The following is a 12,914-nucleotide window of genomic DNA, read 5'->3' on the forward strand; positions in this document are numbered from 1 at the left end:
TTTCTGCCACAAGGGGTTGATGGGGTTGCAAAACCAGGGGTTACTTCACATCCACTTTGGTTGCACGTGCACTGGTTCTTCTTAGGGCATTTCCGCCCACGTGGAGATGAACGAGGGAAAGCTAGACACGGGGCTTGGGTTTGAACTGGCTTGCGGTAGCTCTGGGTGATGAACTCTGCCATAGAATAGGTGACCCCAATCTTCTTGGACAATTGCCTTGGGGTCAGACCTAATTCCCGCCACCTGGTTTTGTCAATTTCCATTCTTCTTCTGTTTACCATCTACCCCATCTTCATGTCACCTCCCTATGGCTTTTGCTCCCGATGGCTTACTATGATCCACTAGGGCCAGAGGTTCTGTGACATCAGCAGCTGCAGAGTTGATGTCATAAGCATCACTACATTTTAAGCTAGCCTCCTGTCTATCACATATGTGTGTCTTTTGGGTTGATTCTGCTGGAAAAAATACATTTATTTTATTTATTTATTTATTTATTGGTTCGATTTATATGCTGCCCTTTTCCGGAGACTCAGGGCGGCTTACAATGCGTTAAGCAATAGCCTTCATACTTTTGTATGTATACCTGCTTAGTAGGGCTTTCGGGCCCCCCCCAAGCGGTGTTCTTTTTTATACAAAGTCAGCTTATTGCCCCCACAAACCGGGTCCTCATTTTACCTACCTCGGAAGGATGGAAGGCTGAGTCAACCTTGAGCCTGGTGAGATTTGAACTTGCAGTAATTGCAGGCAGCTGGTGTTACTTAACAGTGCTTTAGTCTGCTGCGTCACCAACGCTCTTTTTTAAATCTTTTTTTTAACAAGGTAATCCCTGGATTCTTGTTCTAGGAGTCCCATCTCACATTTGCAAGAATGGACACACCCATCAGGCATATTGTTGTGACCGAGGCCCAAATAGCGATTACTGAACACAATTCAGTCCTGAACAAACTTATTTTATTAAAACAGCTGAGAATTGATTCATTCTCAGCTTAGTCCAAAACAAAATTCTTCATAACCAGTCTCTCGGCCTTATCACCAACCTTTGATGTCTTTGGCAACCTGCCAAAGGCTCTTCTTGGCAAAACCCCCACAAAGTTCAAGAGACGCTGACAAGAAGCACTGGAATCAATGTTGCTTTTCTACAAAGTACCCAACGGCTCGTTGCTGCTCTTTTAAGCCTTATGGGAGGGGCCAATCATCTTCTGGCCTTACTCCCGAGTTGTCCTTTTTGCTCCAGCTGCTCTTGCCTTCTGGCAGCTCTTCGCATGCGCACACTAGGAACAGGCTCCTTCTGTTCCTCTGCCTCTCTGCTGTGCCTCTGGAGGCTCTGGAGTCCGTGCATCGTTCCCAGATGGCCCTGGCCCCATCTCTGCCTCCAACACAGAGCCTTCGTCTGGGCCTTCCCCAGACTCCAGGACTGGCACATTGTCCACCCTGCCCCTTTTCTAGCGCTTCAGAACCAAGGGAAGCAGAGGTGGTATTTAACTGGTTCGGACCGATTTCAGCGAACTGGTAGCGGTGACCCCACCCCTGTCCACCCGCCCACCAGCCCAGGTGCAATCCCATCCTATATCGCTGTGTTTTTGATGTGCGCATGTGTGGAAGACATGCACGAGCGAATTGCCGTGTTTTGTGATAGAGCACGCATGTGTGGATGGCGTGCACACTCACATTTCCAGTGCTCGGCGAATTGGTTACTATAGTATGCGAATACCATCTCTGAAGAGAAGATGTAGGAGAACAGATGGAGTAAAGAGAGGAATCAGCCTGGAGTCCTTACATTCCCACAAACGGCCTACTCCAATCCCTCTTGAATTCCATGAACTCTTATCTCGTGTGGATTTAGTGTTGACCATTCGTTGACTAAATTCTTGTGTACAGACATGAGCAATAGATTAACTTAACTGGAATTTAATGCGCAGTTCTAATTTTTCACACCTGACAGAAGTTTAAGCGTTTCTCCACTCATTGGATGAAGAGTTTATGGCAACTGCCTTGCAAGTATTTGCACGTTTGCGTGTTTACATTAAGCATTAAGCCATAATGAAAAACTCAAAAGTAGTATTTCTCAACCCTAGCAACTTTTAAGATGTGTGGACTTCAACTCCCAGAATTCCCTAACCAATTCAAAGTTCACACATCTTAAAAGGTTGAGAAACATTGCTCAAAATTAACAAACACTTAACCTGCCAATTTAAAAACTGGTTCTCCAACTTTGAGCTTTTGTAGAAGCCTTTAGGATCTGCCTTTTGACCACACAGTACAGGTAAAGGTTCCCCTCGCACATACGTGCTAGTTGTTCCCGACTCTAGGGGGCAGTGCCATTCTCCGTTTCTAAGCCGAAGAGCCAGCGCTGTCCGAAGACGTCTCCGTGGTCATGTGGCTGGCAAGATTAAACGACAAAGGTGCACAGAACGCTGTTACCTTCCCACCAAAGGTGGTCCCTATTTGTCCCAACTGCTAGGTTGGCAGAAGCTGGGACAAGTAACTGGAGCTCACCCCGTTACGCGGCACTAGGGATTCGAACTGCTGACCTTTCAATCAACAAGCTCAGCGTTTTAGCCACTGAGCCACCGTGTCCCGCAGTACAGTTTTAGTAGAAGTTAAAAATGCTATAACTTTCAGATTTCATAACAACTACTTCACTGGCCTTTCCCCTTCCCCTCTTCATTTAGAAGTAGATTTTGTTTCATTTCATTTTTCTCTCTCTTTTTAATTTATTCTGTTGCTTTGTATGCAGTGTTGTTCTTTCTTTTTATTGTATTATTATTTCATAGCTAGCTTGTTAGTTGCCCGGGAAACCAACCAATTAATACTAATGGTGCATGATATAAAAGCCATTGAACAGCAGGTCAACAGGATACAATCCAGTCCTCCTGCAAATTGCAAAATATTCTGCTGATATCAGTAAGGTTTAATGATATTTTAACTGTTGATATTCACAGCATATCAAGAGGCTGCTGTTCTAATTCGCAAACCACTCAATCTCTGCATGTTAAATTAGGGATCGTGCCTATTACAATTAGAATAGGCAGATAACGGTTATTATCTGAATGGAACTGCAAGCTTCATTATCAGTGAAAACACTCACCTCCTCCCCAGATCATAAGTTAGGGAAAAAACCTTTCCATTATAGCAATAGGTAAAGGTAAAGATTCCCCATGCACATATATGCTAGTCGTTCCTGACTCTAGGGGGCAGTGCTCATCTCCGTTTCAAAGCGCTGTCTGAAGATGTCTCCGTGGTCATGTGGCCGGCATGACTCAACGCCAAAGGCACACAGAACGCTGTTACAAATCTCCATTGTTAAGTGAGACATTTGTTAAGTGAGTTTTGCCCCATTATACGACCTCCTCTTGCCACACTGGTTATGTGTGGTCATGTGATGTTTTACTTAACCGCTTCACTTGATTAACTGAAGATAAGTACGATGGAGTTACTCATCCCAGGTAGGATTGTGAAGCAAGAACTACCTGTAAAAGGTTGTCCTTTTAGCCTGCAAGTACCGGAATGCTTTGTAAAAAAAATACTTCTAAACTGTTCTATTTTCCTCCCAACTGGAGTAAGAAAACCTGACAATTCTTAGGTAAAGGTAAAGATTCCCCTGCACGTGCGTGCTAGTTGTTCCTGACTCTAGGTGGCGGTGCTCATCTCCGTTTCAAAGCCGAAGAGCCAGCGCTGTCCAAAGACGTCTCCGTGGTCATGTGGCTGGCATGACTCAATGCCAAAGGCGCACGGAACGCTGTTACCTTCCCACCAAAGGTGGTCCCTATTTTTCTACTTGCCTTTTTACATGCTTTCGAACTGCTAGGTTGGCAGAAGCTGGGACAAGTAATGGGAGCTCACCCCGTTAACACAGCACTAGGGATTCGAACCGCTGAACTGCCGACCTTCTGATCGACAAGGTCAGCATCTTAGCCGCTGAGCCACCGCATCCCTCTTACAGCAATAAATTAGTTCTAAATGGGGAAACAATTCAATTGTTGCATTCCTGCATCTTCATTCCATCCATCTCAATAACTCTTGCTATAGAGTAATAAAGAATTTACATTCATACTTGGAAAATAATCAACTTTTCATGTTAGGCCAAATTGCTGTCCTAGTCATTGGTTACAACCTACTGTACATTATCTTGGGAAACCCGATTAAAATTCATGGGAAACTGCCTAAAAGCATGCTGAAACACCTGTTCCTGAGATTTGGATAATACCCTGTAGATGTCATGTACTGTGCTCCAGGAGTTAGTGGTTAGAGCCTTCCACATTACACATATTTGAGATTTCAAATTCCTAGTAGTGATGTAAAGGTTGTAGGAAATAGTTCCCGGTATAATGAGTGGAAATTAACATTGTTCTGCAGATCCCTTGGACAGAGAGGCTCTAAAAAAAAGCCAGTGCAGTTCTAGGCTGCATTAACAGAGGGATAGAATTAATGGAGCCACAGTTGCGCACGATCACTCACGCCCTTGTCACCTCCCGGCTGGACTACTGTAATGCTCTCTACATGGGGCTCCCCTTGAAGAGCACTCGGAGGCTCCAGCTGGTCCAGAATGCAGCCGCGCGGGTGGTTATGGGCGCAACTCATTGTGCCCATGTGACACCCCTCCTGCGCGAGCTGCACTGGCTCCCAGTGGTCTTCCGGGTGCGATTCAAGGTGTTGGTCACCACCTTTAAAGCGCTCCATGGCATAGGACCCGGGTACCTTCAAGACCGATTTCTGCCACCAATAGCCTCCCACCGGACAGTTCGCTCCCACAGAGAGGGTCTCCTCAGGGTGCCATCGGCCAAATTATGTCAGCTGGCGACACCCAGGGGGAGGGCCTTCTCTGTGGGAGCCCCAGCCCTGTGGAATGAACTGCCCCCGGAAGTGCGTAAGATCTCCGACCTCCGGGTATTTCGTTGTGCATTCAAGACCCTGTTGTTCCGCCAAGCTGGGCTATCAACATAACCATTTTAAATTGGATTTTAAATTCCTGGGGTTTTAAATTGAGCCGAATTCATTTAATAATTTTAAATTATTTTAACTGATGTTGTCTTGTGTTTTTAATAGGCTGTACACCACCCTGAGTCCTTCGGGAGAAGGGCGGTATAGAAATAAAATTATTCTTATTCTTATTCTTGAACTTTGCAATGACAGAGAGCCCTTGGGGCAGGGGTGAAATTCAGCAGGTTCTGACACCAGTAGGTTCAGAAAATACTGCTATTCTAAACCAGAGATGGATGATGTGATTGTGGCTAGTTTCTTTCCATGGTATCACATCCATCAGTGGAAACTTTACATAAAAGCATTTCCTACAACCACTCTGTAGTTAGTCATGTTTGAAAATGGCACTTAATATTGTCTCTCTGAGATCTTGGAAACAATCTACTTTTTTTAAAAAATTTGATTTATATGCCGCCCTTCTCCGGAGACTCAGGGCGGCTTACAATGCGCTAAGCAATAGCCTTCATCCTTTTGTATATTTATACAAAGTCAGCTTATTGCCCCCACAACTGGGTCCTCATTTCACCTACCTTAGAAAGGATGGAAGGCTGAGTCAACCTTGAGCCTTGGAGAGATTCGAACCAGCAGTAAATTGCAGGCAGCTGTGTTAATAACAGGGTGCGTAGACCACTGTACTATCAAGGCTACTTGATGTTTTAATACACCCTTCTATTCTCATTGGCAAAACCCAGATACATGATATTGTGTTTATAGAACGCCACTGCTATACGTGTAATCCTCATTTAATGGGCATTCTTTCAGTGACCTTCTGAAATTACCAGTGGCAGGGGCACTAAACAAAGGGGCTAAAACACCCCAGGCCTGAAGTTACAGCTGTTTCAGCCCCTTCCTGGTTTGTGATTACAATCTGGATGCTTGGCAACCAGTTTGCACTTACAATCTGTTGCCAAGCACCCTGTGATTGTGTGATCGCCAGGTTCAATCTTCTCTTGTTGAGCTTCCATAGAAAATCAGCTAGCCTTCTGTAACCGGCCCCAGAAATGAAACAAACGCCTCTTGTAAATCCTCCATGGATGAAAATCCTGTTTGGATTTTTTTTTTTTTTAATTTGATTTATATGCCGCCCTTCTCCGGAGACTCAGAGCGGCTTACAATGCGTTAAGCAATAGCCTTCATACTTTTGTATATTTTATACAAAGTCAGCTTATTGCCCCCACAAACTGGGTCCTCATTTCACCTACCTTAGAAAGGATGGAAGGCTGAGTCAACCTTGAGCCTTGGAGAGATTCGAACCAGCAGAAATTGCAGACAGCTGTGTTAATGACAGGGTGCACTAAACCACTGTACTATCAAGACTCTTGATTTGGATTTGGAGATGGACCTTTTTTTGACCGCTTCCAGGAGACAAGAAAGAGACCTCTGGTCTCCTGGGCACTGGCTGAAAAAGATTCGCCCTGTTTTCCCACTCAGGTGCTGAAAATTCTGCTTAGATTTTTCAGGGATGGGTTTCGAAATTTTTAGCAGCCAGTTCTCTGCCGGGTGGGCGTGGCTATGGTGGGCGTGGCTTACTCAGCCTCCTGCATCATGGCAGGTGGGGGGGAGGTGTTTTCGCCCTCCCCAGGCTCTGGAGGCTTTTCTTGAGACACTGGGACGGGGGGAAACGGCCTCCCCTGGCCTCTGGAGATCCTCTGGAAGCCGAAAATGAGCCCATTTCCAGACTTCCAGTAGGGTTATTTTTTGCCCTCCCCAGGCTCCGTGGGCTTTCCTTGAGCCTCTGGGAGGGCAAAAACAGCCTCCCCTGGGCTCCGGAGGCCAGAAACGGGCCTGTTTCCGGACTTTTGGGAGGCCTGTTATTTGCTCTCTCAGAGTCTCCGCGTGGGCGCTGCACTTACCTGGCATACAAAACGGGCTGTGTGGAGACTCCTGAGAGGGGCAGGGCGGGGTGAACGGGGTCAGCCAGTCCTTGCAACTACTGGTTCGGCGAACCGGATTAAAACTAACATCCGGTTTGCATGAACCTGTCCAAACCAGCTGAATCCCACCCCTGAGATTTTGGCAGGGTGGATTTTCAACTCCTGAGAAGAGAGAGAGAGAGAGAGAGACTCACCTACAGCCTGCACGAGATCTCCCAGTATCTCCACCCCGACCCTGAGGCACCTGGTACTCCTTACCTAGAACCTTGTCTGCTTAACAACCTGTGAGATCACTTAATGACTGGAACTGAAAGTGCTGAGATTGCGGTCATTGAGCAAACTGGTCATGTGACAACGGGCAAGATATGGGCTGGTTGCCTAGTGACAAAATGCAGTCAGATGATTCTGATGAGGGAACGGGCGCATGTTATACCTTCAGAACCGATCGTAAGTCGCTTTTGGGAGGTCCATCCTAACTTTGGTCAGTAAGCGACCAGTTGTAATTATACCAGTAAAATATGATTCATAGAAGTTTGGGTCAAATTTCAGTGGAGACAAGTAAAAAAAAATGGCAGCTGTTTTGTATATGAATCCACAATTACAACCCAAGTTGATATTGCTTGATGACTATATGGCAGACATGTGAGGACTGAAATTAATTGGAATGAAACCAAGTCACCATGATATTAGGAATATAGTGAGCCGTGGTAGTGCAGTGGTTAGAATGCAGTATTTGCAGGCTAATTTTGCTGACTGCCGGCTGCCTGCAGTTTGATTTCTATTCTGTTCTGTTCTGTTCTGTTCTGTTCTGTTCTGTTCTGCTCTACACTCTACTCTACTCTACACTCTACTCTACTCTACTCTACTCTACTCTACTCTACTCTACTCTACTCTACTCCTCTACTCTCTACTCTACTCTACTCTACTCTACTCTACTCTACTCTACTCTACTCTACTCTACTCTAACCGGCTCAAGGTTGACTCAGCTTTCCATCCCTCCAAGGTGGGTAAAATGAGGACCCTGATTGTTGGGGGCAAGAGGCTGACTCTGTAAACTGCTTAGAGAGAGCGGTAAAGCACTGTGAAGCGGTATATAAGTCTAAGTGCTATTGCTATATGTCTCAAAGGAAGCTATTGTTTTTCTATCATTTCTTCACTCTTCCTTCTCCCTCAAGATCTATTAAGGATAAAATCTACCCATCAATAGCTCTAAGGACGTGAAAGCATCTCAGAAAACAGAAACCCAAGAACAGAAAGATTCACTCCACAGAAATAACAGATTTGCTCTCTCTGCCTTCATCCCTTGTTCTTTTTTTATATACAGGACAAGCGGAAATGCAACGTTATGCTTTTTGTTTCAATTCAAATTTTAATTTAAAAAAAGAAGTTAGTGAAGGAAGGAGCAAGACATTTTTCAAGTTACATATTTTTTTTTTCTTGGAGATGAAAGAATTTTTTTTTTAAAAAAAAAAATGGTACAAATGGTAAAGATGGAAAGAGGCCGATGGGCATCTGTTTAGGAGTACAAGAAAGCATATTTATTACATCATTACGACAGACACAGCTTCCGCCAGCCCGGTAGCCTCTCCACTATGTATTTGTATTGGCCGACATCTCTGCCGGTAAACTCGCTTTATGGAATTTGTAAAGGAAAACACTGGCTTTATTTTAAACCATACACCAGGGGTGTCGAAACCAGACACTTTTAAGACCTGTGGACTTCAACTCCCAGAATTCCCCAGCCAGCATGGCTGGCTGGGGAATTCTGGGAGTTGAAGTCCACAGATCATAAAATGGCCACGTTTGGACAGCTCTGTCATAAACCATCAGAAACTCAGATGGAAGCTGCAAAGTGGTTAATCCTGGAGATACTCCGGCCAAAAAAAAAAGAAAAGAGGCACAGGAATGGACGTCCAAAAAAAAACTAAAATCAAAGGGTCCCCCAATAACCCTGAGCCTAGTCCACGTAGGCCCCGAGCAGCTGACAGCACCTTTATTTCTGTGAGAGTGTTTTGCACTCTGAGGTGTACTGTGTATTTCTCCTTCCAGTTTATGTGAATTTTCTCCATTTTCTTTTCTTTTCGTTTTCGTTTTTTGTTTTGTTTTTTTTGCAAACGGTGGGAACCTGTCCCTCAAGTAAGGGAAGGCTGTTCTCACTTGAAGGGGGTTTGGGGAGCCTGGGAGATCACTTCCGTGTGTGCAGCGTGTCCTGGAATTTGGTGCTGGTGTACCGTAGATGGAAGCCCTTCTTGTTGATGGTGTCATCTGAGTGAAATCTGACCATCACGGAGTCCCCAGCGGAGTAGACCTCTTCCGGAGGCTAGCAAAAAAAAATGGAGAAGATGGAGAAAAAAGATTTAAGATGATGGGTGAGATAACTGTCAGCGTCTCAGCACTGACATAGAAAAGGGAGGATGAAGCCTGAACTTTTGCCTGCTAAATCCCTTTGAAGATTCTGTCTCCTCGGAGATGGGAGAGGGGGGAGACATTCCTGTGATCTGACGAAGAAGGGATCAGGAAAGTGACTTGGAAGATAGCCAATGAGAAGCAGAGAATTGGGGATCGGAAAGGGAGGGATTGGGGGGCAAAGGTCAGTATTGACCGCGAAGAGTCAGGATCCGGTTGCTGTGCTCGAATTAAGAGAAAATTTCCTTAAAGATTGGCAGTTTGGAAGTTCATTTATTTTGAGATAGCATCGAAACCTGACAATAACTTGTGTACGCCAGGATGACTCAAAGTCTTTATCATCTTTTTGAAGGGGTCCTTGGAACGCCTTGGACCCCAAGGACCCCTTATTTCAACGAGGGATGGGCTGCTGGGAGTTCGCAGGGGTTTGGGAGATATGATCCTGCATTTTCATCATGACTGGATACCACTAGTAGATACCAGTATAATGGAATACAGAGAGAGATACATGTCATTACATAGTATAATGCATGCAGGGCAGGGGTGGGAGGCAAAGTTACTCGCGTCCGTGGCAACCCTTAAGCCACACGTGCCTCCTGGGTGGTGCTAAATGAGTAACAGATAGACTGGTAGCCAGACAGCCGCGAGGATCTCCTGGCTTCACACACAATCCCACGTTCCTTTTAAGGACCTTTTAAGTACAAAAAAATAGCATTAGGGCAGGAGTGGGTTGCTGGGGGTTCGCAGGGGTTCGGGAGAACCTCTAGCTAAGATTCTGTGCAACCAAATCCCACTCCTGATTGGCCCCGCCCACCCCGCCACTCCCAGGAGTACCCTCATGGCCCGTTTTGGATGCAGGTAAGTGCAGGGCGTATGCGGAGGCTTGGGGATGGCGAAAAACGGGCCTACCGGAAGTTCAGGAAGGCTGGAAACAGGCCCATTTCCGGCCTCCAGAGGGCCTCTGGAGCTTGGGGAGGCCATTTTCACCCTCCCCGAGGTTCAAAGAAAGCCTCCGGAGCCCGGGGAGGGCAAAAATGCTCCCCCACCATGGTGCAGGAGGCTGACTAGGCCACGGTCACCATGGCCACGGCCACCCAGCAACCAGGCAGAGAACCCCTTGCTAAAATTTTTGAAGCCCACCCCTGATTTCAACCCTGAGCTACAAATATTCTTTTTTTTTTTTCAGTGCTTCCCAGACTTCCTTCATTACATCTCCTAGAGCCATGATGGTGCAATGGCTAGAATGCAATATTGCAGGCTAATTCTGCTGACTGCCAACTGCCAGCAGTTCGAGTCTCACCGGCTCAAGGTTGACTCAGCCTTCCATCCTTCTGAGGTTGGTATAATGAGGGCCCAGATTGTTGGGGGCAATAAACTGACTCTGTAAACCGCTTAGAGAGGGCTGTAAAGCAGTGGTGGGTTGCCTCCGATTCGGACCGGTTCTATAGAACTGGTAGTAAAACCGGCGGGAGGCTCCGCCCACCGACCCCGACGTCATCAGGAAGGTTCTGCGCATGTGCGCGCAGCCCCATTGAGAACCGGTAGTAAAGGTAAGTAGAACCCACTCCTGCTGTAAAGCACTGTGAAGTGGTATATAAATCTAAGTGTTATTGCTTGGGAAGGATGGAAGGAAGGGAGGGAGGGAGGAAGGGAGGAAGGAAGGAAGGAAGGAAGGAAGGAAGGAAGGAAGGAAGGAAGGAAGGAAGGAAGGAAAACAAGGAGAAGGAAGGAAGGAAGGAAGGAAGACGTGTTGGTGCAGTGGTTAAAGTGCTGTATTGCAGGCTAACTCTGCCCACAGCCAGGAAGTTCGATTTTGACCAGCTCAAAGTTGACTCAGCCTTCCATCCTTCCGAGGTTGGTAAAATGAGGACCCAGATTATTGGGGGCCAGATGCTGACTCTGTAAACCGTTTAGAGAGAACTGTAAAGCACTATGAAGCAGTATATAAGTCTTACGTGCTAGTGCTACATATGGTAGTATAAAGTGCTCAAAACTGGCTATGTTCTTTCTTTCATTCTGAGATCAGGAACATGTGAAACCAGGAAGTAAAAACAACAATGGACCCCTGAACGCCTAATCCCAGGAAAGCAAAAAATCCCCACAACTGGCCACACGTGTGACATTCAACCCTGATTGTTTTGCTCTATCATCCCATCCCCTGCAACTTGTACAGAATGAGGTAATGTCTAGAGCAGAGGTCTTCAAAGTTGGCAGCTTTAAGACTTATGGATTTCAACTCCCAGAATTCTCCAGCCAGCTGTGCTGGCTGGAGAATTTTGGGAGTTGAAGTCCACAAGTCCTAAAGCTGCCAAGTTTGAAGATCTCTGCTCTAGAGGTTTACAAAACCCCAGGAAGAAAATTCTGTTATCATGAACAAATCACCTACAACAGGATGTGTGTTAAGTCTCCAGAATATCATTTTATACCCTGATTTCATAGAAAGACGTAAAAAAGGAATTAAAAGAACTTGTTAAAGAACTTCCTCAAGACGTACAAGGTCACATCTACATTTGTAAGACCTTACAAATCGTAACTCGGAATCTTCTGTCTACTAAGCCAAAAGACACAAACATGGAAGCTCCGTTGTTCCAGAAATGAATTCCATAACAACGGAAGTACAGTATCTTGAATATATTGCCTCTGTTTTCAAACCACATGATAGCGTGTTTCCCCGAAAATAAGACCCAGCCAGAAAATAAGCCCTAATGGGTCTTTTAGAACAAAAAATAAATATATGACCAGGTCTTATTTTCGGGGAAACATGGTACCAATCTTCCATGCTACCTATGAGATTTCACATTTTAAAAATAACATTGTTGACCATCAACAATTTTTGCAGAAAACATAATTCCAACCACCGAGAGATGTTGGTGTGTCACCAATTCATCCTAGCGAATTACACCAGGACGTAATATTTTCATGTATTCTGCTCCCATTTCTCCAAAGACCAGAGGAATGTTGTCACATGTGCTATGGGTAAAGCAAAAGTATGGGGAGAGAACTACGCAATGCACAATATCTTACCCCAGAGCCACAATAGCGTCCAAGACGTGGAGCTGTTCCATCGTAACCATCAAAAAGTTCCATGTAGTCATAGCCACAGTCAGCCTCTTCTTCAATCTCAAAGGTTTGGAAGATGAGTTCAACCCCATAGCCTTCCTCCGCCACAATCACCCATTCGCAGTCTGAACCCCCGGGATAATTGTTGTCTCCAAATTGCGCGTGGGAATAGAGATCCTTGGTTTTTACCTCAGCTCGCATCTGGCCCCCACATTCTGGAAAGAACAAAATACTCAAAACATAAATTAGGAATCTTAGTTTAATCCAGAATTGGATTAGAGGGAAGGGACAGAAGTTTAGACACCAAGGAAGAAGACGGTCTCGTTCTAATGTCCATGCAGTGCAACAGATGAGTCTTGCTAGCTAGAAGTTCTAGATTTTTCCTAATTGGGAAAAAATTATTAGAAGCAGTGGAGTAGTGGAAAGCGAAGAATGCAACATTTAACATCTTCTTAAAATGTAATGTAATACCGTATAAAACGCACCTTAGTTTTTGGGGAGGAAAATAAGAAAAAAGCTGATTGGCGGATGGATCGGCCTCCCAGAATACCCCCAATCAGCTGTTCCCAGAGGTTAATTTTAGCAACAGGTTCC

At 45.5% G+C, this 12,914-nt stretch overlaps 1 protein-coding gene across 1 annotated transcript in view; it reads right to left on the minus strand.

The window, feature by feature from the left end:
* Nucleotides 1-8,203: 8,203 nt before the first annotated feature.
* BMP1 (bone morphogenetic protein 1) overlaps nt 8,204-12,914 on the minus strand; it is a 180,146-nt gene continuing 175,435 nt past the window's right edge. The window contains exons 19-20 of the mRNA XM_087875891.1: nt 12,285-12,535; nt 8,204-9,174 (exon numbers count right to left, since the gene is read on the minus strand). Of these exons, the coding sequence (XP_087732017.1) occupies nt 9,040-9,174; nt 12,285-12,535 (386 nt within the window). The 3' untranslated portion in view covers nt 8,204-9,039. The remainder of the gene's footprint in view (nt 9,175-12,284; nt 12,536-12,914) is intronic.

Source organism: Pantherophis guttatus, chromosome 9, assembly GCF_059756535.1.
Source record: "Pantherophis guttatus breed Tessera chromosome 9, ASM5975653v1, whole genome shotgun sequence".
In the NCBI taxonomy this organism is placed as follows: Eukaryota; Metazoa; Chordata; class Lepidosauria; order Squamata; family Colubridae; genus Pantherophis; species Pantherophis guttatus.